Source organism: Lathamus discolor, chromosome 17 (genome assembly GCF_037157495.1).
Source record: "Lathamus discolor isolate bLatDis1 chromosome 17, bLatDis1.hap1, whole genome shotgun sequence".
In the NCBI taxonomy this organism is placed as follows: domain Eukaryota; kingdom Metazoa; phylum Chordata; class Aves; order Psittaciformes; family Psittacidae; genus Lathamus; species Lathamus discolor.
Genome location: NC_088900.1, coordinates 3,182,115 through 3,208,031, shown reverse-complemented (window position 1 = coordinate 3,208,031; position 25,917 = coordinate 3,182,115). Strand labels below are relative to the sequence as shown.

The following is a 25,917-nucleotide window of genomic DNA, read 5'->3' as shown; positions in this document are numbered from 1 at the left end:
GGAAAAAATATATGGGAGACAGAAACAGGGCATCAGTCCAGAAACAGGAACATCAAGACAGGTCAAGCTTATTGCTTCAGTTACACGAAACAGAGATATACAACAGCAAAGATGCAGACAGCTCTGGCACATCAGACACAACTTGAGGCAAAAGCAGCTTTTAAGGAAGAGTAACTATGTGCATGAACCAAAGAGCATAATTTCCCTTTGTCTGGATAGTTCTCCGAAGTACAGTGGAGGGCTGTCATGGTCCAGTTCACCATCCACAACACCAAACATCTTTTACAAGCTGCTCTATTAAAGAACTCACAAATCGCTCAGACCAACAGCAGCAGGTTGGACTGAAACAGATTTAAACAGGAAATGTTCTCCCAGTTCTCAGCAGAAAGCTCATCTTGGGGCATCTTCTGTCAGAGATGAGCTTATAGCTCAGAACCAGAGCAGCAGCAGTAAGGAAGTACAGGCCACGCTTACTACACTGAACAGGTCAAGACCATGCTTCCCACTGAGCTACTGAAGTACGGAGCCAAAATACAAGGAGATGCAAGTTTGATTCTGCTCCTCCTTTAACTTGCTGTGTGACATCAAAGGTAACTTGTTTTGTTTCCCTGTGTTAGGATTACTCCATATAAAGGGAACACAAATCCTGCTGCAGAGATAAAGGTACCTAGCAGGTGCAGCATTTAGAAAAGGTGAGATGTTGTGTATGTTTATTGTTCACCTGAAAATGAACTGAGCATCACCCTTACTTCTATCAGCTTGCTTTGCTTCTTCAGTTCATACACCAGTATCTCGAGAAAGAACTGGAGCTCTCCACAGATACCAAAAGTGTACCAGTTTCATTTAGGATAGAAGGAGCAAAGGGAATTGTGAAGATGCTGTCCCAGCAAGACTGTCTTTCCTGCAGTCATTTTTAAGGAATTCCTTGTAACAGAGTGTGGAGTCATACGCAGGTCTTAAATTACTCTCGCACCACTACAGCTCCTTTCATTTCTCTAGAGCAACTCCTAATGGAAATGAGAAGCCTTAAGAGAAAATACTGTCTGCCCAGTCAGCCCTGTACTCCTCCAGTGTAGCATATATGAAAATGGGTGTGGGAATAGTGGAAAAGGTTGTATTGCAGCACTTCGGCAGCAGCCTGATCATAGCATCATATCCCACTAACTTCCCCTTCTGCCAATAAAGTAGGGGCGGATTATGCTATATACAGCTATCTGCAGTAAGCTGATGGAATGGATGCAAGGTGAAAGCAGATGAAGAAAAAACCCCACCACCTTTCACACCCTCTTTATATAGTTAAGTGAATTAAAATGCCTCTCCCTTTTGTACCTCCCATTCTTCCATAGGACCAAGCTTCTTTAAGTCTCACTTCACAAGAATGATGCCCCAGGGTGGGGTGTGGGAACGAGCACATATGCTATTCCATAAAAACAGCTCGTTTTAAATCCTGCTGCCAGACGTACAGGTTTTATGAGTAAGGCACTAACTAATCTTTTGACTCACAAGAACTGTCCCTGTTTAAAGGCACAGTATAGCCCTGCATAGTGCCCTTCCACTGAGTTACTTTCTTTTCCATCACCAGTAACCCTTGAATCTACTGATAAGCTTCCTCCTTGAATGGACCTGATGCCAAAGCAATGGCAATGCAGCAGGATGTGCAACACACGTTGACCCTACAGAGTACAATTTAAGTCCCAACCATACTCTTAGAATCAAATTAAACTGTTTCACACCACACAACTCAATTTCTCCCAAGACCACCTTTTCATTTTTGAATTGGGAGGCAACAGATATTAGGACTTGAACACAAGTTAGTCCATAATTGTTTTTTTCCCTTCATTTAGTCCCTTCAGACAAGAAACAGGCACTTAACCCTCCTCCTAATACAATAGAAAAGGCTGGAACAAGGTCCAGGTAGACCAGCTGGGAGATACCATGCTCTATTTCAATGAAGTTATCTGAAAGTTTTCTGAAGATAACAGTATTACCTGCAGAACTAGGTCTGCTCTGATAGCACTCTCTCTCTGGACCACATAGACAAAAAAGAGCAGCCTTCAAATGCTCTCTTTTGCTCTGATGTGAGGCAAAACTAGCAGTGACCCTCTCCAGTGTGTCATTTGCTCGCTTTTGTTCTTTAAGTAAAATACATTCAATGTGAAATCTGCTTATAGGAGTGGAATTTTAAGACTAGAGCAGCAATGTTTTCATAACCCACATCTTGTACCTTGAACACCTCATTAGGCACTCTGGAATGAACTTAAAGAAAAGCCACAAACCACTGAGAGCTCAATGACACACAATGTAAAGTTTCCAATAGCTGCTACCGTCACGCCTGGTATCACAAGTACATACAGGAATCCTTGTATTAAATTAGTAACTACACCAACTTCATGCACTTTAATTAAAGTCTATGAATTTGGGGCAACAGCGAAGAGCCCATATTAGCAATCAGCAATCAGCTCTGCATTCCCCTTTTTTGCTTTCATGTTCCAATTCCTAGTGTTCTCCAGAGGGAATGAATGGAGTCATTCATTTTGAAGTATCTTAGCATGATATTTCACTTTTTCCCCCTGATACTTAGTTAACATTACGAGGTCAACAGAATTCCTCACTGACAGTACTCAAATCAATAATCATCTTATTCCCACCTTCACTTTCACATGACAGTATCTGGATGGCATAAAGCGAGGAAGATATCACTGTAACTATGTTCCAAGTACACAGAATCAGACCACATGTCTAATCCCCCAAACTTGTTGGTACAGCTTCAAGCCAAGAGTACAGTAGATCTGCTGTGTGCTGCAGTTCAAGAGGTTTCAGATTAAAAATGAAAGCAGTTACAAATGACCAGTCTCAGAAAACAGGAACTGCAAGAAGAGCCAAACGATCAGCTCTTCAATAGGTGGCACTATTCCCTCTGCAACACCATGGCTCTCAGTTCTCCAGCCCCATTACAAGGGGGCCTTTTGGTTAATAGGAAGGTTAAAGTCCAAACTTCTCAAGGTCCCTGACACCACTGTAAAAACGACTGTATCAAGCATCTTGCCAGATACATTCTGACTGTCCAAGAGCTTCTCTAGTGGAGGGACCATTTACCTTCTTCGCTTCTACACATCCTAAGTATCTGGAAGTTATTCACTAAAATAGGAAATTCCATTTCCCAAGCAGTGCACAACGAAGAGAGCAGGGGCTCATTCTGAACCTGACTCACTAGAGAGAACAGAGACCTGAATTACAACTCCCATAAGACAACGCAGCTCTTCCTCTGATCAAACTGTGTGGGACACAGCATGGGAGGAGACTCGTGAACTATAACCTCCCTGGAGGCATGAGGCCACCATGGCAAAATGCAGTTTAATATAGTGATTTGACATGAATCATTCAATAAACAAAAACAAACTCCTTGGGGTTTCTGAGAGTGCCTAAATGGTTCACTTCATTTGGGAAGCTTTATTTCTATCAAATACTTCCAGAAACCCTGATCCACAACATACATAAAACTATCAGCTTATATTCAGAAAAACATCTCATAGGATGAAATTCTGGATTTCACTTGGTTCTAGTGGTTACAGTGGTCTTCAGACCATAATGGCAGCATTCCTCAGATTCTTCCACTAACCTGGTAACAGAGGACATGCAAAGTCAATGCAAAAACGATACAGTTTGAAATCAGTGCAGTGCCTAGTTAAAACTGTTAGTAACAATGGCACTGAATACTGTGCATAAAACAAGGCTTGGTAACCTTTCTCAAAAGGAGAACCATGTATTTTACCCATGATAAATAGGACTATCTGCTCCCATGGCAACGACACATTCAACCCCTGTGGTCGAGTGCCCCTTGCACTCCCAGCCCTTCCTGGCTATTATAAGGGTAGTGATGAGGGGCTCCCGAGAGTCCTTTTAACAGGCTGGCAAAAATGGTGGCCACAATATAAAGACACAGGGCTGACAAGAACTGCAAGAAACAAAACAGGAAAAGTAAATTCACTTCCAAAATATCTCAACAGGAGCAAAATCTGGGGTTTCGAACACAAAGATTAAAAAACTTATCCCAAAAGTTGTTAAGAACGTGTGAAAGAATATGTATACAACCTAGTCTATTATTTGGACCAGAAACTCATTGTTACTATATATAAGGGAAGATATCCCTGGAGAGCAAACAAGGGACAAGGGAAGACTAACTGTTATCTCTCACCTGTCACTAACTTCAATTCCAAATTCACTTAAGAGACAGGAATGCTACAGATATCAAGTACTGTGGGAGGTTATGGGACTCATTAGTAAATCACAGCAGATCTCAAACTCTACTCACTCTCCTGATCATCTAAGTTTTGTTAAATACGCAGACACGAGATGGTTGGATGTATGGAAGAAGTTTCACGGCACTATAGAGCAGCTTCTATATATTGGCACAATTTCCCTACCTAACCACTCTGCCCTCCCGAAGCCACTCATACTTCAAGAAATTCTGGTCCCTTGCTCCTTAATTAAGAATTCCAAGAGGTAAGAACAAACACACTGACAAAAGCCACACCTCCTTTTGCTGCTGTCATTCAAGACGTCTCTATTATTCACTGTCCAATGGCTAGCCAAAGAAAGAGCCACCTAACATCCAGTCACCAGCGAGAAACCTATCAGTACAGTATTTCTACTTGTAGGGTTTTAAATACTTTGGTCCCATCCAAAGCAAACAGCAGGCTTCTCTACACATACCACAGAACCTGGGGAAAGCAGAGGGTAGAGAAAAAAGGCAGGGCAAGTTCCAACACAGCAAAGGCCACTGGAAAGGAAGGATGAGTGGAAACTGCTCCCATAGATACTGGACATGGTAAAGCATCTGCAGGAAACTTAGGGGGAAGCAAAGGCTTACATTAGGAAGTCATGTTTCTTTCTGCCACACATGGAAAACCAGGACACTGTACAGACTGAGGGAGAAGTATAAACACAGATACATTCCATCAAGCATACCAAATGTTTCCTGTAATTAACCTACAACAGCTTGACAGCACCTCCAGTATATTATGGGTAAGCAGCGTTCGGCAAAAATTAATCAGGTCCAAAACAGAGGGATCCAGTCAACCTGACTGTGCTGTCACTAACCAGCGTCTACCTGGCAAGGGGAAGAACTGGTCGAGGCTTCAAGACAAGCTCATCAGAAGCATCATCTTAAAATGCTCTTCAAGCAGGCCACTTCCCTGTTCATTGTTTCTGAGCATGGGAGGAAGACGTACAAGCTGCAGCAAGCCAGGTCTCCCCAGGACAGGTTTCCAGCTCCACTGAAGCAAAGCAATGCACTCTCAAAACCTGTTTAGTTTCTCAGGAATAGTCTCACCCCCCGAGGAACAAGACTGTCGTATTTTCTTTTTCCTTAAGAAAAGTATGTGATGCAAAATTCCAGGGAAAGTTAAGAGATCTCATTTTCACAGAAGGAACAGATTGCACCTCCCTAAACTGCACCAACTAAAAGGGGTTTGCAAACGTGCCTATGTTGGTTCAGAAGATGCTCTTCAGGGTTGGTGGTTTTTGGAATTAGGGTTTTCTAGGGGTTTTTTTGCTTTTAATTTTCCTTTCAGCCAGAGCTATGACAGCATCACTGGGTACTACCTAGGTGGTTTAAGAAGTTGGATCACAGCCATTAACACCTGATAGTTTTATTCTGGTGGAATGATAAAGCTGATACTGGAAGAGTCACTGCACCTGTCCAAAAGCCCACAGCAGGTTATGCAGCAAGTGATTTTCTCAGAGGAAAAACAGGAAGTATTACAGCCTGTTTTAAACATCAGGAATTAAAACCCCAGGAAGTGAAAAGGCAACTCATGGCTGGAGTCAAGACAGAGCTGGATATCTACACTTAGAAACATTAAGTGTAGCAGCACCGGCCAGATTCAGACTAGGTCTAGGGGTCCTCAGAAGCTGTTGGATCCAAAAGACCACCAAACAACAGGACTGTCAGGGAAGTTACTCCTTCTCCAGAGTAAAGAATGGTGAAGGAAGCTCATATTCTTCCATTTTTTGAGATTTACACATGCATTTTTCCACTTCTGTGAAACACGACATGAGATCCTCATGAGATACAGCAAGAAGAAGATTTGCTGGCTCATCCAGATTAACCTCCACAGGTTTTTTTACAACCACAAACTCTTCTGGAGTCCGGCATGAGCTGTATCTTCATACAACGCCAAAAACACCCAGTGGCACAAGATCTCCAAAAAGAGCCGCCTCAGCAAGTTTTCCCAACTATCAACAGGTAACAGAACCATGTACAGGTTAGTTTCCAGCCACTACAAAAACTACAAGCTGGTACACCAAAGCAACATTTAAACCCAGTTTCCCACTCCCTGCTGCAGAGCCAACCATGCGGATCATGTAAAGAATAAAAGCCTTGGGTGCACAGACAGAAAGCATGGAGCAGACTGCAAAGGTGCAAGGCTGCAGCAGCTGCTTTAGCTTACCATATGTCTCGGATCTACTCTCCTCCGAACTAGACTTTGTCTTCTTGGAGGAGCTATCTGCACGAGAGCAGGAGAAAAGGAGAGAGAGATATAGAAAATATGGAGACCAAACATGAGAAAAAAAAAAACTTCATGAAAAACACAGACTGATTTATTAGGTTAAATCGTGCAAAACACAAATAAGATGTGAACAAAACATAGGTGAAACACTTGGAATAAGGGGTGAATAATACGAGCATGAAGACACAGGTAACACCACGAAGAATCTGTCACAGAATGTAAGACACAATAAAAGAAGTTCTCTGCAATGACCTACCAAAGGTACTCTGGATAAAAACCAGTCTCAGGATAGAAACCCTGGAAATGTTTCTCTCCAGAGTAAGTGACTGACATATGCATAGCTGTCCAGCATTCTGAATTCCCCCCTTATAAATAAGAGAGTTCATCTCTCAGACCAGCTCACAAGCGCAGTTAACAGTGGTGCCAGGTAACAGCTCTCTAAATTGCTATGTTTTCCATCGAATTCAGATTAGAGGATTCCTGAAGTTTGGTTTTGAAGAAAACAAATTCCTTCTACAAAACAGGTTCATAACCTGAGACCTCCCCCAACTTTTCCCACCCTGAAATAGTTTCACATTACTTATTCCCAAGGATAAAGGAAAACACAAGTGCTAATTCAGGTGCTCTCCCTTATGGGATTCTTTTTTAAACCGACATTAAAAGCCCATTTATTTTGTGCACGCTAGGAAGGAGTCATGCAGCTGGTGGCAGAAAGCATTAAGGAACAGGATGTTTTATAAACATGAGTTTCAAGTGTCTGGTGCAAAAAACACATTCTACAAGTTCTACCACCCTTCCATTCAACTCTCATGTCTTCCGCAAGCCCCAGGGAAAAGACTGGGCTGAAAGCACAATGCAGAGACATGAAAAACGCACATTGCATGGGGCCAGGAGGCTCGACAAGAGCCTGTCATGCATTTCATGAACACGCACAGTAGTCACTGGGTTAGTGTTTCAGAGAGAGAATGGAGACTCCCTGCATGCATCCTAATTTCCAAGCCAGCACTGGACAGGCTGACTGAATTGACCCTAATTAAACTTTTTGGAAGGTTAAAAAAGCCATAGGAGAGCATATCCATTAAAATTAGATGTTTTATCTTCAGATGTATCATGTTGGGAAGTACAAAGTCACCAGACAAGTGACAGAGGTGGATCAAAATCCACTAAGGCTAAAAAAAACCCAACACAACAACACCTCCACAAGGAATACCAGTCCTAGTTGAGCCTGTAACAGCTCCATGAACTAAATGAACTAAATGATCTAAATGAACTAAAAAGGCCAAAAGAACTACTCACAACTAATGACAGTATTTGCCCACTGAAATTTCAGCCTGCCCTCTCTGAAACAGGAAGCAGTTATAATTTTTCACTGATACCACTAATCTAGGTTTATTCTTGCACAGTTAACAGCTGCTGTGTAGATGAGCATGTTGAAAAGCAAGCCCATATGCATTTCAATGCCCACACGCTTCAAAAAGGCTTTGCAATCACGGAACAACGCAACTTGGAAAACCACATTTGTTGACATGATTTGGATTTAATCCCTATTCGTTTTCCAACCGAAGCTCAGATTTTCCCCTGTGAAGTTTTAGGAGTTTACCTGTCGGATCAAAGTCGTGTGTACTACTGCAGCGTTCGACCTTCTGCTTCTTGTCAGCTGGAGACTCTCTGCTCAGAATGCTGCCGTGTCTGTGTCAAACCAAAGCAGAGGATCCTGACTACCGGATCACAGAAGCACTGCCTAACTGGTGAGGAGCTTGGAAATAACCTCATCTAGTTCTGTTTGCTAACAACGAATTTAGATGGAAACGCATGCATTAAGTTCACTTAAAAAATTAATTCCCAGACTGAATTCAAGCGGAAAAATGATCTCCTTCACCATCTTTGGGAGCGTATCCAGGTAACAGTGTCATTAACCTTCCAAATTAGTAACAGTAAGCGCATTCTCTTTCCTATTCAACACCAGGCCATGTTTTATTTTCAAAGCAAAATAAATGCAAGCTCCATAAAACTGGAAAACCTCTTGAAATCTTCACTCCACCTCCTCTCCCAGCAAACCTTAATGAGCTTTGCATGCAGAAATTAAACATTGAGAATACCCCTCAAAGGAAGCGTTGGTGCATCATTCAGTAACAGAGTGTCACTTTCTCTGACCATCTCAAATCTCAGGTAAGACAACCTGCCAGTGTACATAACAGAAATGCAAGTGGTAACACTATGCCATGTACTTTAAGCGCACCACCAAGTATATTTTTGGCACCCTGTCCCAATCTGGATATTAATTTCCTACATACGTAATGGGTACTGCTATCTGTGTGCATTTTAGGTTTTCTTTTTCTTTTAAAAGCATTCCTCCTTCAAAAATGCTGTATCATAACTTGCAATACAGATAAAAAAGTCAAACATCAGTAACTCACCTTGTAGGTTTTTTGAGAGGAAACCTGAAAAGAAAGAAAAGAACAGAAGTTTAGTGACCTTTTTTTGTTCCACAAGATTATGTTTGATATCAACACTAATGCTTAAATATACAGTTATACTACACTGCTGTAATACCTTCACAAGAGAACAAGCCTCTTTTTGTTCTTCTACTTCAGCTAATTATTAGTCCATTTACGACTGATTCAACTGGGTAAAGAATTATTATCAGTATGCTTAAGGTTTCAAACAGAACTAAGAACAGAAATCTGTGAGCTCATATTCAGCATCTAGCAGCTTGCTCACACTTTGTACATAAGTGCAGCTCATGGGTCACCTTCCTCCCATTACAACTAATTCCATACACTAAAAATTAACATAGCTTCTTTGTCCTGCTGATGGAGTGAGTACCTGGTACCTATTGACGGTCCAAACTCTAACTGAAAATCCTCCTATAGCTGAGACATTCCGGTTGTCTCCCTCCTATGTGGGTTCTGTGGTATATACAAAGGAGCTCATGATAACATCTCCTCCTAACAAGATCTTACTATTTACATGAAACTATGAATTTGTCATCTTTGAGACCAGCACAATAGAGTAAAGTTAAGTTGAAATTATATTAAGTAGTCCAAATATTATTACTAGGACATAGAGATAACACAAATCCAGTTAAATGGAGAAGAAAGGGTATATGCATTTAAATAAGGAAAAGATGTGAGACTATTGAAACCAGGATTTTTATTTCCCTTGAATTACCATATAAAAATGACAGAGCAAGGTGCATGCCATCCAGCTTAAGGCACCAACTTCTGCTTTCATAAAGCACAACTAGCTCTTTTTCCCAAAACTCTTTAGAAGTTTAGCTCCATTCCTCTTTGTTCAATGTTCTTAGATCCTTTGGTTGGAAAGCAACACAAAAATTTAGAGCTGTGTAAAAGGATAGATAATTTAAGCCAGTTTTGTTCTGAATGAAGACTTTTAAAGTTATTATAGCTAATAACTTCCCATTATACACATTCTAGTTACCCTTGCTGCATTCAGTTTCTCCTATTTATACAGGTTCTCCAAGAAGCTATGGGGTGAGGGTTAGAGGAAGGCAGAGAAAAAATGGAAGCAAAAAGAAATCTAAAACCTAATACTTTTTATTTTTTAATTTAGCTTGGTTTAAGCAGACTTATTTGGTAAAAAACAACAGTCCCATGTTAAGTCTGTTAGAACGACACAACACCAGTGCAGGATAGTCCCACACACACCATCTCAATACTCAACTGAGCTTAAGCAATGACCCTGTCCAACAACTGGTCCAACACGCAGAACCAACCCATTCTCCAAGAGCATTTCAGAGCATTACAACAGAAGATTCCTCGAGCACCACCAAGATGACTGCCCAAAACGCACACCTCATGTTTTAAGCTCCTTTCTCCAAAGGAGGGGCACCTTGTTCACCTATTCACCTACTCCTTTTTCCTCGATAACTAGATAGAGAGTGGCACAGCCAGAAATAGCACAGTCTTAAAGCTACAGTAAGTCCCTTCCCATTACCTGAAAAACATAACTGGATACACAGCAGAAGTACTCAACTTAATCCCTTACTTTGAATAATAGGTAGTCCATGAAATGCGTGTACACCCAAAACGCTGGCCAGCTCACACATGCCAATCCCCTATGCAAACATGCACTAATACGGCAACTCTGACACGAACATCTGGTGACACATTAGGCAAGTGAAATTAAAATGTTGTCTGACTATTACTGAAAATAATTATACACATCAAGACACTTGCCATCTTTTAGATAACAGCATCCAATTCAGTTGACGTTCAATAACAGCTTCAAAATTAAGGGGATAAATAGGGCCTTTGATTACATAAGCCTTACCAACCTATGGGTAAAGCTAAAGAAAGCGAAAGTATAGAGGTTAGTTAATTGAAGGAAAAGATTACATACAGACCCTACAAGAAGTAGGAGGCCTCTTTGCTCCTCCCCATAAAAAGCACTATTTTAATCTTAGAAGCCTGGGAAATCCACTCTGATTCAAATTCAAGCCTCTCCTCATTCTGCTCTACCTGCAAAGCCAGATCCTTTTAGTATTCAGCCCTCCCATTTGCAAAGTTTGGCCAGTAAAACACTACTTCATGCAAGACAGACACCACGAATCCCAAAGCAAAGCAAACAAGTCATCTCAGGCCAACCTAACCCCATCTGAACACTGTACGGTGAACAGATGCAGTAGTAATCAAGTGTTTAATTGAAAAGCAGAAAAGGAGAAGAAGGGATCCAGGGAAGACAATCTATCGTCCCTCCACTGAGGCAGGAAAAGATGTTTAAAATTAATTATACTCCTATTTTTATCTAATGCACTTGAACTATTGAGCTGCATAGAGTCCTAACAATACTAACAAATGTTTTAATGAAGCATTTAAGTGTAAGCCTTCATTCCATAGTGTTTCTTATCAGGCACCCAGAACTCCAAGCTTATGCTCCTGCAGCAAAAGAAACCGTTGATGAATAAAATCAGGTTGGTTCACCGGTGTACCATTTTGGCTGGTTCAGAGCTATTTGTTATCTGTTCAAGGATGAAGCGCAAACATTCTATTTTAGATGTCTAGAAAGTCATATAAAATCTTTCTACTCATAGTGAGTAGAATACTGACAATTATTTAGAAAGAAAACCCTGAAGTTTATAATATATAATGGCACTGGAATAATCATGAGGTTTTTTCTGTGCTTTGACATTAATGTTGACCATAGAAGTCCCATAGTGTGGAAGCCAAAACCCCCCCAGCTTCCCAGTCTGAGGCTGTAACTGTGCTCACAGCTAGGTATAGCACCTCAGCCCACACAGGCAGCACCAGCCAGGAGCCAGCTAGCTCTGAAGCATCCCCACTGCAGTGATGCGGAGACCCATGGGAAGGGACACCCCAGCGCAGATCTGGGGTGTCAGAAGCACAGTGCTCCATCCCCTCCAAGCCCCTGGCCCGCTGCTGTGGAGCACAGCACGCCGGGAATGACTCCCGGAAGCTCTGGAGCCCCTTGGCCACCGGCCAGCTTCCTGTGTTTCTTTCTTCTGCGAAGCAGGGAGGGACGCAGTGGGGAAGCAGGGCAGGCAGCAGGTCACCGCTGCAGCAAAGCCTCTCGGGCACATGTAGTGTGTTGTCCAGAGCTGGTGAGGCTGAGGGAGCTCCACATGCTTTAGTTCAGCAGTATTCCATTAAAAGCCAATGCTGTGGGAAGGGATGGGCTTTAGGCAGATAGACTGGAGATGAAGCTCCCCAGATCCCCCAGAAAAACTCTCCTGCCAGACCTGAAATCATTCCAGGCCACTGGGTTATGAAATCACAGGAATGATGAAGATGGAAGAGTCAGCTGAGCTAAGACTACTACTGCAATGTAACATCCTTGGTTAGCCGGACAGCAGGGAGCACTCGGTGCAGAAGTTCCTTCTCTTTTTCCAGTCTCCTACCTCCAACAAGCACTTCTTGATTTGCTGAAGATGTTCTTCAGTTCCCAAACACTGAATCACTTGTATACTACAGCAGAAAGCAGAACAAAAGTGGATGGAGCACAGTCAAAGAACACAGAAGAGCTCCCATGAGTTTACCCAGCAACTATTTGCATTTCAGTCTTCACTTTGAAATAGCATTAAGTTTGGCAGTAGCACTGAAAATCCCCCGTGTGTTATAGTATTCGGCACTACATATAACATGCAAAACGTATTTCACCTACTGTTGTAAACACCCTGCAAGCCGAAGGCAGAGCAGGGTGCGGTTAACAGCTGGAGACTTACTTCCAAATCTAGCTGGCAAGTTGAGGCTATACGATAAAACCCTGTAGACATTTTGTCTGATAACTGATGAACATCAGCACATTTCCAAACAAGTTGTTCCACTCTCCCAAATACCGGCACCAATTAAAAGCCAAATCCCATTTTGTTTTTAAAATACTGGGTCAAATAATTCAAGTCATTTAAATGCATCAAATTACTGAAAGTATGTCTTGCTCGTCATGCTGCATTAGGGAAATCTATTTAACGTAAAGCAAAGGGAGAGAAATACACCTACAACTACTAACAGCATGGATTAAAAATCATACTTCTCCAAGTTAGCTCACACATGCATGCACCATTCAGGACGGGACCAGCGCCTGCAGCCAAGACTGGAAAAGACAGGTTTAAGACCTAATGTGTCAAAACACAGCAGAGCGAGGAAGGATTCCCAGCTTCCAACAGTACAAAGCATTCCATTCTAGCCCAGGAGGTTGAAAATATATCTGACCATAAATAGCACAGCGTTCAGATAACCATGTTGGGTTTTTGCCCTCCCATACTAAAATATTACCAGAATTCAAGTAGCTGCTATCTCAAAAACTGATCAAAGACAAAAATATTTAGATTCAGACGAGGGCCCCAACCTTGGAAATATTTATTCATGTGCCTAACTTTAGTCCCATTTACTTCAGCAGGACTACTCACATGCCTGAAATGAAGCCTGTGTGTGTTTGCACCACGCAAGTAGAAATTACTCCAACTTGTGCCGAGATGAGTAAGAAATATTGTGAAACCCATACAAAAGACAACAGCCAAAAACTGCTTGCTTGACAGAACTAATCTTTAATTAGGAGATGAACAGTTGCAATAGAAGCTTCTTCGTTGCTTTATTAGCTTCATTTAAATAAGACGTTGCTTGTTACAGGCAAACCCTTTTTCAGAATCCTAAACCTGAAAGGAAAGCAGCAAACCCACCCAACCACCCCAAACATAGGAGAGATGAGAAACATCACAGGTTCACTCACTCCTCTTTTTCACGCATTTAGAAAGACAAGAGGAAAACCAAAGGTTAAGTCAAAGTCTGACCTACCCCCCCCCCCAACAAGAACCCCAAACTATGTCTACCTAAAATGACATCACCCTGCTTCAGGAGGTTTCCACCAAGTAAATTAGTCAATGAGTAGCCTTTTGCCAGCACCGCCTCCATGGATTATGGTGAAAAAGCAAGTTGTGTAACTTGCAGCCACACTTCTGGAAGGCTGAGCCGGATTGTACTCTCCTCTTGCTCATACATACCCAATCAGAACCTATAACTCGAAGAACCGAAGCCTGGTCTTGGGTGACAGTTAAATTTCATGACTATTTCTATTGCATCTAGTGCTTAGAACTCCTTCAGTACCTATTAAGCTTCATTTTCAACACCCTGCACTGACAGTCGTCAGAAAAAAGGCTGCATTTTCTGTCTAAATGTCTAAACCTAGCAGGTTTAACTAAGTGCCTTGAAAGCACAGCAAGCATGGATGCCTTAAATGCCATTCTGCAGATAATTCCCAGAATTTCATCTTGAAAGAGATGGGAAGAAAGGAAACAAAAGGTCTGGTTTCCCAGTTTGCAGATGCACATATCCACCAGAGCAGTTTTTTGCAGGGCTTAAAAGCCCTGAGAAAGGTATTATGGGAGAGTGCTGACATGACCTGAACAAAAGCAGCACCAACGTGACCTTAATATAGAGCTAAAGGCAGTCTTCTGTCACAACAAAAAGGGGCAGACATATTCTGTATAGGACAGCGGGTGAGTAAAAGGAACTGACGAGATAGCAAATGACAGGCGGATAGAGAGAAACACAGATGCAGCAAGTGGGCAACTATTAGCAACCAAGAAAAAACGCAGACAGAAGTCTGCCATTTCGCTGTACTGCCCACAAACTGCAGCTGGAACCACATCAGCTATTCTGTGGACAACACTGATTCAACACATCAAGTCTATTTACCTTAGCATTAACCCACTTAAAGAGCATTTTTATGCAATGTCATCTTTTCCTCATATCAAAGTACATAAGCTCGGCAAACCACAGTATTTTCTTCCTCAAAAAATCCCCACTGCATACCGATGGCAACAGATTGCAATGTGAGGTGTGGAGAAACAGCGAGGCTGAAGATGAGACGCAAACAGCGTGGATTCCTGGGAGCTGTCAGAGCCTACGGACAGATCCTATGAACTCATAGCAAGTGCACAAGGAGGCGAAACCGAGCTAGGCAATAAAAGTTTCCATGTTATTTTTGTAGGAGGCCAAGGCAGCAACCACAGCTGACGCAATGACTCATGGAAGAATCCTTCGTGGCATTATTAGCCTTACATTACTGACAGCCTCGTGAACAGGCCTAGTTACTGCCTTCTGCGATGGAACACAGTGAAGTGACTGGAGAGCCCACAGAGCTAATACCTTCTGTGTCAACCCCACGCAGTTCTCCACCTTCTAAACATCCACAGTGACTCCAGAGTTGGATTTACCCTAATAAATACCTCCAACTCGGTCAACGTTGCACTGCTTTCCTGGCCCATCAATGCTTCTATCCATGACTAGAATACGCCATTCAATCCTCCTTTTAGGTTAGAAAATGCAGAGTAGTCAATACAGCCTGTCAACACACTTCCCGATGGATCAATACAATGATCAGTGCAAGGGACCAGCGCTATGGCAACCACCAGTGCTGAGTTAAGCACTTGGTGCAAACTAGGTTAAGATCAATTTGATAAAAATCAAGGGAAAAAACAATTAGGCCTTTTCACATGTCTGGAAATGCAGCAGGTTTCTGATGGTCTCTAAGAAGACAAGGTCAGGACCGCAAGAGGAAGGTACTTCCACAGGGAAAGACCACGCCACTGGTGCTAGTGAGAACACCTTTCCATCACAGGGATGTTTCCTCTTTGAGATTAAAATATATATAACTATATAAATATACATGTATCTTCCATTCTTGCAGTTAACTGGAGAGCTATTCCAGGTGAGGGATTCGTTGAGAGGGATGAAGAGAAGGCAGCGACATGAGAAGGGAGCAAGAAAAGAGAAGTCTTCTTCACAAAAGAGATTACAAGAACACGGAGATTTTGCCTCCGAACAAGCGGTACATGGAATTTCCTGATGATACAGGTAGTATCCAAATGGACATTGCTCTCTGTGGAAAACACTCCTTCACAGGTAGATGTGACCAGCACTAAAAGGAGCTTGCAACAGTGTCTGTCAAACAGATGAAATGAAAATCAGTGAAGAAAAACGACAAGCAGGGTACTTTGAATATACTACAGCCAACTGCAGTTCCTTCCTTAGCATCCTTTGGCTGTAAAACTTCCAGATGGAAAGGGTTTCTATTTCTCTATGAACAGTAATGTCTGGAAAGGGTAGAAGAAAAGCATCTCTCGAGAAGTTTCATCCACAGTTCAGTCATTCAGTCCCAGCCCAAGCAAGTGCCTCAGCTATTTTCCATGACACAAGCACTTGGATTTTTCCAAGAGCTGATGTCAGGGCTTTTCATGGAGAAAGAACTGCATTTACAGGGCAGGCAAGGAAGGAGGGCTTCCCCAGCAGCCATTCTCAATGTGGCCTTTGTGCTGCTCTGCTGCTGAAGCCAGGACCCTGCAAGAACTTTTAGTCCCCGCAGAAACTCTACAAAGGGGAGGGGACAGAGACAGTTTCAGCAGCCAGTACTGTTCTTCCACTCCTGACTGACTTCCAAGGCTCAGAACCATCAGCTTGCCATCTACAGGGCCTGAAGTTACAGCCTTTTAAGACAAGGACACCTATTGTTTAGTATCTCTACAACGGGGAAGAAGCAAACTAAAACTGGGGAGGGGGGACAGTGGAAGAGAACATAAATAAGCCAAGTTGCTCATTTCCCTAATGCTGCTTTGACATTCAGCCTAAAAGCAAGATTTAAGCAATAGGGATGCTGTTTGCCCACAGAATGGAGTTCAGAGCAGGAAGAAACTCTGTTCAGAAACCGATGAAGAACAGAGGTTGTCAAATCACAGGTGATTTCCTCCTACTTTCTAAACATGACTGGTTGCAAGCCACTAAATCTGTCCATTTCCACCGCTAGGAAAGAAAAACTGACATGTTTGAAATGGAAAAAGATGAAATGAATTAAATACCAGAAAGACTGAAAAAGACCTGCAGAAACTGTTATAACAAAAATTGCAGCAAAAGTCCAATGCATGCAGAAGAGAAATGTCCGCCGTTTGTTCACTTCCTGCAAGCTCGGCATGAGCCACTCAGCAGAACTGACCAGGTACAGGCGAAAGGTGAAGCCTTGTGACTTCAAAGTTATAACCCAATTGTCCCACTTAAGTAGGCTAAATATTCCCAAGCATAGCAAACGCAAGCAGCTGAAATATCCCCAGTTTGGCCATACTAAAGGAGCTCCGAAATAGCCCTTTTCTCCACATTTTCACATCATCTTGGCAACCTTAGCTTCAGCTGTTCATGGCAGGGAGGAGGGAAGCACAGAACACATGTGCTCCAATTCAGCTTTCCTTTCTGAAACTCATTTTCACTCCCTTTGCCCCCAGACTGCTCCTCTAGGAAGGAATCGACTAAAGCAAGGAGGCTTCTTGCGCAGACAGGGCGCGGCAGTCCAAATGAACCTGCCTCCCTAAACTGGAGCTAATTACGGGGAAATGAAATGTTTGCTTTGCTTGCCAATAACTGCAATACAGAACTGGCTCAATGGAAGCAGCCCTATTCCCCGCCTCCCCACCACCACTCCTCCTACACGGGCGTCTGGAAAAGCTTTCGAGTTCGAGGCACAAAAATCAAAGCAAGAGACAAAGGAATAAGAGTGCTGCGCCGGAGAATCTGATTTTCCTACACCAACCTAAAGCCATCGAGCGCCGCAGCATTTGCTTTCACCCGACGCATGCACAAGGGCCTGGAGATCACTCGTGTTGCCCCGGCGTGTCAAAGTGTTTGCATGTCATTAGGCACACAGCCTAGTTCCTTATTAACGCCATACCTAGCTTGTGGTTGTTATGAACCAGCAACGAGACTAGTGTGGAAACAGTTCTTAAAAACAGCAAAAGACAGCAATTAGAAAGGGAGGAGAAAAAACACGGTGCACGTAATACGACTGGAAATGTAGCTTTCAAAACACCCTAACACTAACTCCAATTATCCAGCTTTAAGTTTTGCAAATATATGTACAAGGTTCAGAGCCACATTTGAATATTTGGCCCAGAGTTTACATTTCTGGTGAGTAAGGAGTACAGCTGCCTGGCACAGGAGTACCACACCTCTACAGCTTGTACCTAATACATATAGCTGGGGCGCAGGAAGTACCCACATTAAGATGTATTGACTATTCCTCCAACGTGTGTTTCAAAGAACCAAGAAGGCTGCGTTGTTCCTTCACTCCTCTTAAGGGTCATATTTGCTCATCTAGAAATCCAACGCCAACACTTCAAACCCAGGACCTGCCTGCTCATCAGAACTAGGAATTTATCAGTTCAAAGCTAAGCAGGCACTCACCCAAAAAGCATTTTCAGCCCTGCCTTTCCTTCTCCCACCCAGCCGTGAACCTTTGGTCAAACAACACCCATTCTGCATGGGATGTGCAGACAGCATTCACCCTTATGACCTCTGCAAAGCTTCTAAATATTTGCCAGCCGCAATAAACTAATTTACAGCTAATATGTCTTAAACTACCCAACGGCAAAGTGCTCCCAGTGGCATAATTTACACCACCAGGGAAAAACTGAATACACCATTTTACAGAGGAAAGCTGAGAGAGGACCAAGAAATCATTACCACATTGTTGCTTAACCTGCACAGTGTATTATTAGCTCTTAATCCTTCGCAGCTTCCAATCCAGCTAATTCTGCTGGTGAAGTTGTACTCATGTAGATGGAAACACCAAAGGCAACAGAAATATAAGCTATTTAAGACAAAAAATATGCAGCTAATTGACTATTTCACCTTATTTGCTTCAACATCTCCCAAGAGGGTTTCTACCCCAGCACTGACTCATGCTTTAAAAGGAACCATGGAAAGTTTCTCAACCCTGCATCTGAGTTTGTCAAAGTTTACAAAAAGGGAAATATGTGATGTAAACTGAATGACAAAGAGATTAGCAACACTTGGTACTAAAGTTAAAGCTGGCTTAGTTATTTATATGGTCTAAGAAAACCAGAGTCTTCTGTGATATGCAAACCTATTCTTCCTCCCCTGAAATGTAGGTCTCGCCTATAAAGCACAAGACAAAAGATGCACATAGCACACATTGCATGAGAAGTGAAAAAAAATCTACACAGGCATTCATGGCATGCTTTGCTCCTTCACATTTCATCTTCCCCCTTCATCTAAATTACAGGATAAATCCAGCAAGACCAACTGCAAGGGACTGGAGCAGAACACAGGATTAGGATTTCACAGCAAATCTAGGCCCTCTTTCTTCTACTAGAAAATGGAAGAGAAAAAAGCCAGTAGCAAAGCCATGGTACTTGTAAAATGGCTCAAGATCCCGAGAACAGTATGTGAGTCAAATGCATTGCTATTAATAGACTTCTGAATATGTTTGTATTAATATTTTCCTCTTGGGTCTCTTCAACTAAAAAATACAAGGAAAGAAAACCACATTTACTGAGGAAACCTACCAGCTGCTATAAGGCAATGGCATCAGAATTCCTCAAGACACATGGCCGCAGTATAGAGATAACCAAGCTATCAGAAATATCAATACCAGGTTTGATTCGCCACCTGCTTCACTTGGAGCAGTTCTTGGTACCTCCTCCTCATACAGGCACAATGCTGAGCACTGCCAACTCTCACTGACTTAGGTGAGAGCACAGCTTGCAGTAACTCATCACTCACTATTTTAGACAGTTACCTCTTCACGTAAGAGTCATCTACAGCACTGGAGAATGAGCATCTGTCCACTTTGTAGCATATCCCCCCCAAAAAGGCTTTTTACATATATACTTTCTACATCTGTATGTGTATGCAAAAACCAAATTCCCCAGCAGCAACCAGCATCTCGCAGCCCTTCTACATCTAATCCTCATACCCAACATTAGCAGAAACTACTGCAAATACAGAGAAGTCTCTCAATGGCTATCCCTGGAGTATACACTGTCTCAATTCTGCACCAACAGGACTGTGCAGACCATCATTATGACTATCCTCTACTGATGCAATTTGCTTAATCTTTAGAATACTTTAGAATAAAATAAGGGGGGGGGGGAGGGAGGGAGGGAAGGAGGAGAGGAGATTTGATCAGTGAAAACTGTATTCAGGAAGAAAACAACACTGAAAACACTCCAAGATGGTTTCTTAAACACCAATAGGTAATTTAACATCAACACACATAAAACATCAGCTTATTGAAAATCACACTCATTTAGACTACGAAAGCTGGTGAAAAGGTTCTGCTAACATGCTGGTATGCAATTCAGCATTGGGAAATGGAAAGAAGGTAGTGCTGCCAGCATCTACATCTGAGGCATCTTTCCTAGCTGTCAAAACCTTTGTTCTTGAGCTGAAATACCAAGACACGGATTTCTGCAGCAAGCATATTTAATTGACCATTTTTACAATGAAAATATAAAAGACTAACAAAGGTTCACATAGCAACTATTAAAAGAAAAGAGAAAAAAATAAGAATAACATCCCCCCTCACCCCCCCGCCCTTTTACCAACACATACTAAAGGAAAGACCCTTTTTCTCTTCTCTGCATTAAAGGAAGCTATTTTCCGATCTTTCAGTATATTTATATATCATAGAGTAGGAACAAAGACAGATATTACCTGTTTCACAAGACAAAATCATCTGAACAGGGAGATGCCAAAGGCCCATTTCCAAGGGGAGTACACTGAGACCAAGTCCTCTCCAAGGAGTTCAAGCTACCCCTCTTGGAAGCTTTCTCTTTTTTTCACGCTTATCCGATGTCCTTGAGAGGCATCTGCCTGATTGTTTCACTGACCACTTGAGGGAAGGGAAGAAACTCCACCTCTTTTCTCCCACCTCCTCCCAACCACCATCAGCTGTGGCCCAAAGCTGCGCTGCTAATGGACGCGTGGATAACAGCATCCACGTACATCCCACATATGCATATATGGGAGACTGCATACAACAAGAAAGCAGAGGAGAGCTAGGATTTTAAAATCTAGCAGCTCCAACTCTCCTGAGGGACAGAACAATATATGCCTATATATGTATTTATGCACACACAATACACAGATACCTACATTCTGTACGTATTATATGTATATGTCTATATACATTTATGTGCATGCATGTTATTAAATCAGATCACTGATCAAAGAAACTGCATCACACAAGACACATGAACAAAGGCGAGGCATAGGGCAGAGAGATTTTCTCCTTCAATCCACTTCCAGCCTGTTACACTCTGCCACATAATGCATTTTGTTTTCAGGCATCCTGAAAACACCCGACCACCGGCGGCACCTGAAAAGCACACAGGCTCAGAGAAACAGAGCCTCTGTATTGTTTTAGGAGAGAAGAGGGCAGGAAAGAGGGTGAGAATGAAAGCATGCCTCTTTCTGTCAGCCGGGGAAAGAAAGTGGGAGGTCAAAACAGGGGGGCAATGAGCTTACTGCTCTTCCAGCTTGTCTGACTGGTCAAGCCCTGGGGAAGAAGGATTGGAGGGTGAAGGGGCTGTTTTCTTTTTCTGCCCCAATAACCTAATTAAGTTGGTGAGCAGTGCTAGCGGGATAGAAATTTCTTCACGCTACACTGTCTGTTTGTGTTTGATTAATGTAAATCTTCCCAGGGCTCTAACCATGCCCCAGGCACTGTGATGCCTGGCTCTCCATTAACAAGCATCCCAGCCTGCACATACAGCAGGAGGAGACAGCAAGCAAGATCTCTGTTTTAGCCTTTGCCGTAAAAGCTCTCCCAACTCTACCAATATGATTTTTGGTGATTTGAATTACCATTCTTCATAAAATTACACTTTTTTCCCCCAAAATCATGGGGTCTATTAAAGATAAAACTGCAGCAAACCACTTCATGTATTAATAGCAGTTACTTTCTTTTGCATTTCCTTAGTTTTCATGACCAAATATTTTAGACTTACACTCACCACAACTTCTGTGCTGCCCAGTCCAATGCGTGCTGGTACCAAATATAATCTCCAAGCCACAACTGTATCAAGGCTACAATTACACAGCAGACAGGAAGCCAAAGAAATCAGCTCCTACCCCTACATCTCTCCGCTCCATGGTTCTAAGCATGCAATAATTTCCTAGCTAGAGCTTGTATTTTCCATGCTTCTATCTTTTCCAGTGGCATGCATTATCATTTTCTAAATAGTGGGAAGCAGCATTTCATTGGTCTGTATTTTGAAATATTTGCCCAGCTCCTCATTTTCTAGGAATTTCACAAATCAGAAAAGAAAATGTCAGCTCTCAAAAAGAAAATGGTAACCGGAGGAAAGCAATAAAGCCCAGTAAATAGCCAGCTATTCAGATACTCACAGGCCAGCACAGCCCTTCCGTTCAGGGTCCTGCTATAAGACCCAAAGGACAGGAGGAAAACAAGAAATAAGAACAGTACTTTCCTTAAGCCAACATGGAATCACAAAGAGTTAAGGAATAAGGAAGCAAGGGAAAAGTCGTTGCAAATCCCAGAGCAGAGCTTCATACCCAGTTTATTCATGCCCGAGTGAGAAGCACGTGCACCAAGCAGGCAGTGCTAAGGCATAAAGAGGGTGTCAAAACAGAGATATTTTTAGACCTGGATCCCATTTTAAAACCAAGTATTTCCTAATGCGTCCCCCTAATGCTCCTCCATGAACAGATACACAGTGATACACAGTGTATTATGTGATAATACATGATGAGCAGGCCAATATCCTTACTTTACTAAACTACATTTTACTTAAAACGTTGTTTCCCATTTCCTTCATTGCACAGAGGAAGTTTACCAACTTCAGCAGTCCGAACAACACACTCCAACAAGCAGTGCTTGGAAGGGATGGTTGGACCCATATCTGCCCCCCTCCACGGAAATCCACGCTCCTCAGCTGTGTGCCTCAGTTTACCCTTCAATAACACTGCATATTGCCCTTGTGGAGAGAAATACCATGAGTTTATGATATCTAAGTTGCTCTCTAATCATAAGAGCAAACATATACATCATTGTAGAGGATTACTTATTATATCCCCGCAAAACTCAAAATCCTCTCTTGCAATTTGCGTGTAAAATACTTCATTTGAAACCTTTGAGGTCAGTGAAGAAATGGAGGACAGCAACAGGAATACGCTTCAAGGCTGTGTTATGCTTTTGCTCCACAAGGGACATTTTCAATCCCCTTCAACAAAAAAATCTCTTCCTGGCATCACCACTTGGAAAAAGAAATGCATTTGTACCATGAAACACTCTTAAAGCTCCAGAAATAGATATTGCAGCCTTCTCGTCATTATTACAAAGTCAAAAACACTCTGAAGAATCCAAATGAAATTTCAGTCTATCGGGAAAAGCATCAAGTAGAAAAAGGGATTTAAGCACAGAGTACAGCAACAGGACTTATGGAAAAGTACAATGAGAATGAACTCTGGAGCCTGTTTCATTTGTTCATTTCTTGATCTAAGATTTCTTTTACACTGCAAAAAAGCCATATAGAAGGCTCCGGTGTAAGTAAGCAGGGCCAGTCCTGATTGCTTCTTTCCTTAGATACTGAACTGCTTAAAGACCATCGCTTGCTAAAACACCAGCCACCTTTTGAAGCCTATTATGTCTAGACTCAAAATAACACAATGGTGCTATGCATCACGACTTGAGACAAAGCTTTCTTACTTACGATGGGGAAGGGTATATAAATAACTGATTTTTAACAGCATTATTATCCAGTGTGATCGCTGCAGGACTACACAGACCATTCATGTAAGACTTGACTTCTGGAGGCAGTTTTTTTGCTTATGCACATGATAAAACTTACCATTTTTAAGTAGTAATTTTTATTAACATTTTTTCTCCAGCTTTTGGGAAAAAGCAACACAATGCATTCCTTTCAAGTACAAACCAATGCAGCTGCCAGGAAACAGTGTAAAAACAAGAGAGATCCAGGAATGGAAGCTTATATCTTGCTTCCTACTCCGATTTCCCAGATTTCCTCCCCTTGGTACTCGCTCAGCCACAGGACGTAAGAAGAAAACAATCTGGAGGAAAATAATAATACTACTAAATCTTTGACCAAAAAAAGCAAGTCTGGTGCAACCAGGCTTTGAGAAGAAATTAGAGGTAGCAAAGATAGGACTGTAGTGTCAATATGTTAAATGTACAGGGATTTCTACAGTCATGGACCAGAGAAAGAAAGGAGCATAAGGAAAGAAAACATAGAAGAGATTTCTTTTTTAATGATGTGGAAAGTGACATCTCTCCTAAGGGCACAGGAAAGATGGGAAAAAAAGTCAGTAGATAACTGCTCCTTATGGAGCCAGATTTGTCCTTTTAGAAGTAGCGTAAGAAAAAGTAAGACAATTAAATCAAAGCAGTGCTTCTAAAACACCACACCACAAGTTACAAGCCTGTGTATTTCAGGTTTCACTTTCCAGAATTTTCCAATCTCTTTGTTCCATCGCTCCTCCTCAAGTGACCACAATTCTGGTCCCTGTTCCCTCCCTTACACTCTACTGATTAAAGAACGCTTTGCTTCTTGCCCATACACAAACCACACACCCTGCAAGCAGCTTCTTGCTCAGTAACAGTATTAGCAGCTCTCAGCTGGTTAGGCTGGGATATGGTAAATATTTATGCAGAATTCACAGACCTTTACCCCAATAAGGAGCCAGGCATGGGAAAAGAACAGCTTCCCAGAGCTCCATACAGCGGAAGCGAAGTGGTCCCCAAGGATTGGCGCCCACACCCCTGTGAAAAAAATACATGGAGCAGCAAGAAGAGTCCTGCGTCTGATCGCTACTGCTGCTGGTTGAATTTCTGGAGCAATACCTAAGGCTTTAACACACCAAATGCTAAGCATCCCTTTTACAGCTCAGCTGAAGAGTTGAATCTCACAATTCTGGGGAAGTTCTAAGTGGCAAGGATGAAGAAATCCAGTCTGAAATAGGATGTGGGATAGGGGGATACATACATTTTTTGTCAATGAGTATCTAACATTGTAACATGTTACATCAGTATACAAAAAGCTTGCCAATGCACTTCCTCAGCCCCTAAAATCACAAACAATAAGCAGAAAGGTTATTCCCCCATCAGAGTTTCTTAGTACTTTATAGAGCCGTATGTTACAAGCAGTGACCCTCATTCTCTCCCTTTCATTCTATGAGCTCAGGATGCTAATTTCTCGTATTTTACAGAAAGCCACAAAATCCATCCCAAGCATCTTAAATAAACGGGAACTAGCAAGACTCCTATGCATTTTGAGAGAGAAAGTAAATATAACAGTACAGAGAAGATCAGACACATTTCAACAAGCTACTGCAAGAACTCAGAGGTTCTTGCATCCTGCATCACCTAGGCTGACCTGCATCTTTCAGACATCTGAGAAACATCCGGGTGTTTTCAAGTCCAAAAACAGCAGGCCACTATTTAGAATGCAGATACCTACTGAGAAGTCACAAGGATGCTGCAGGCACTGAACTTCTCTTTAGGAAAGTACAGTGAATGTCTTCCCCCTCAAAAAAAAAAGGTCAGAACTCTCACGCTTCATTACCATCACCACTTCTCCCTTATCACCAAGAGAGCTATAAACTATACCTGGTTTCTATCTCTATGCCTATGCTGCCTTATTTTCAAGTAATGTACATTTTTGCTTTAGACACATCTTGGTCTTTGACCTTCTGTCTTTACAGAACTGATACTGATCCTCCAATGCAGCTTCTGACTGCAGCAGCACACAAACACCGCCCGACCTGCAGCTGTTATCCACACTTGTTCCATCGCCTGCAGACGATTCCTTTCTGCCATGCGCAGTGGGTAAGCTCACCCTCTCTGCCTTCACAGCACAGATTGCCTTCTTTCATAAACTTCTACCAGCCCGAAATGCCAGCAATCGCAAGCACCATACGACTATTAAATCTTCTGTTTGCCTGCTCTATGGAAAACAGAAGGCAACTTGATGAATACACAAGTTAATATTTCATTAGAGTATCTGAAGTATGTTGCATTACATAATGGGCGGCGGAAGTTAAAGATACAGAAGCTTCCTCTTAGGAATTTCTGCAAGTCACACTAGACAATTTTAAGGAGAGCT

General features: G+C 42.3%; 1 protein-coding gene across 2 annotated transcripts in view; it reads right to left on the bottom strand.

The window, feature by feature from the left end:
- Positions 1–25,917, bottom strand: part of ARHGEF12 (Rho guanine nucleotide exchange factor 12) — a 74,961-nt gene that overhangs the window by 34,192 nt on the left and 14,852 nt on the right. The window contains exons 2-4 of one of the 2 annotated variants that reach the window (XM_065696912.1): positions 8,930–8,953; positions 8,113–8,201; positions 6,453–6,509 (exon numbers count right to left, since the gene is read on the bottom strand). In XM_065696912.1, the coding sequence (XP_065552984.1) occupies positions 6,453–6,509; positions 8,113–8,201; positions 8,930–8,953 (170 nt within the window). The remainder of the gene's footprint in view (positions 1–6,452; positions 6,510–8,112; positions 8,202–8,929; positions 8,954–25,917) is intronic. The other variant, XM_065696913.1, reaches the window with a different exon arrangement.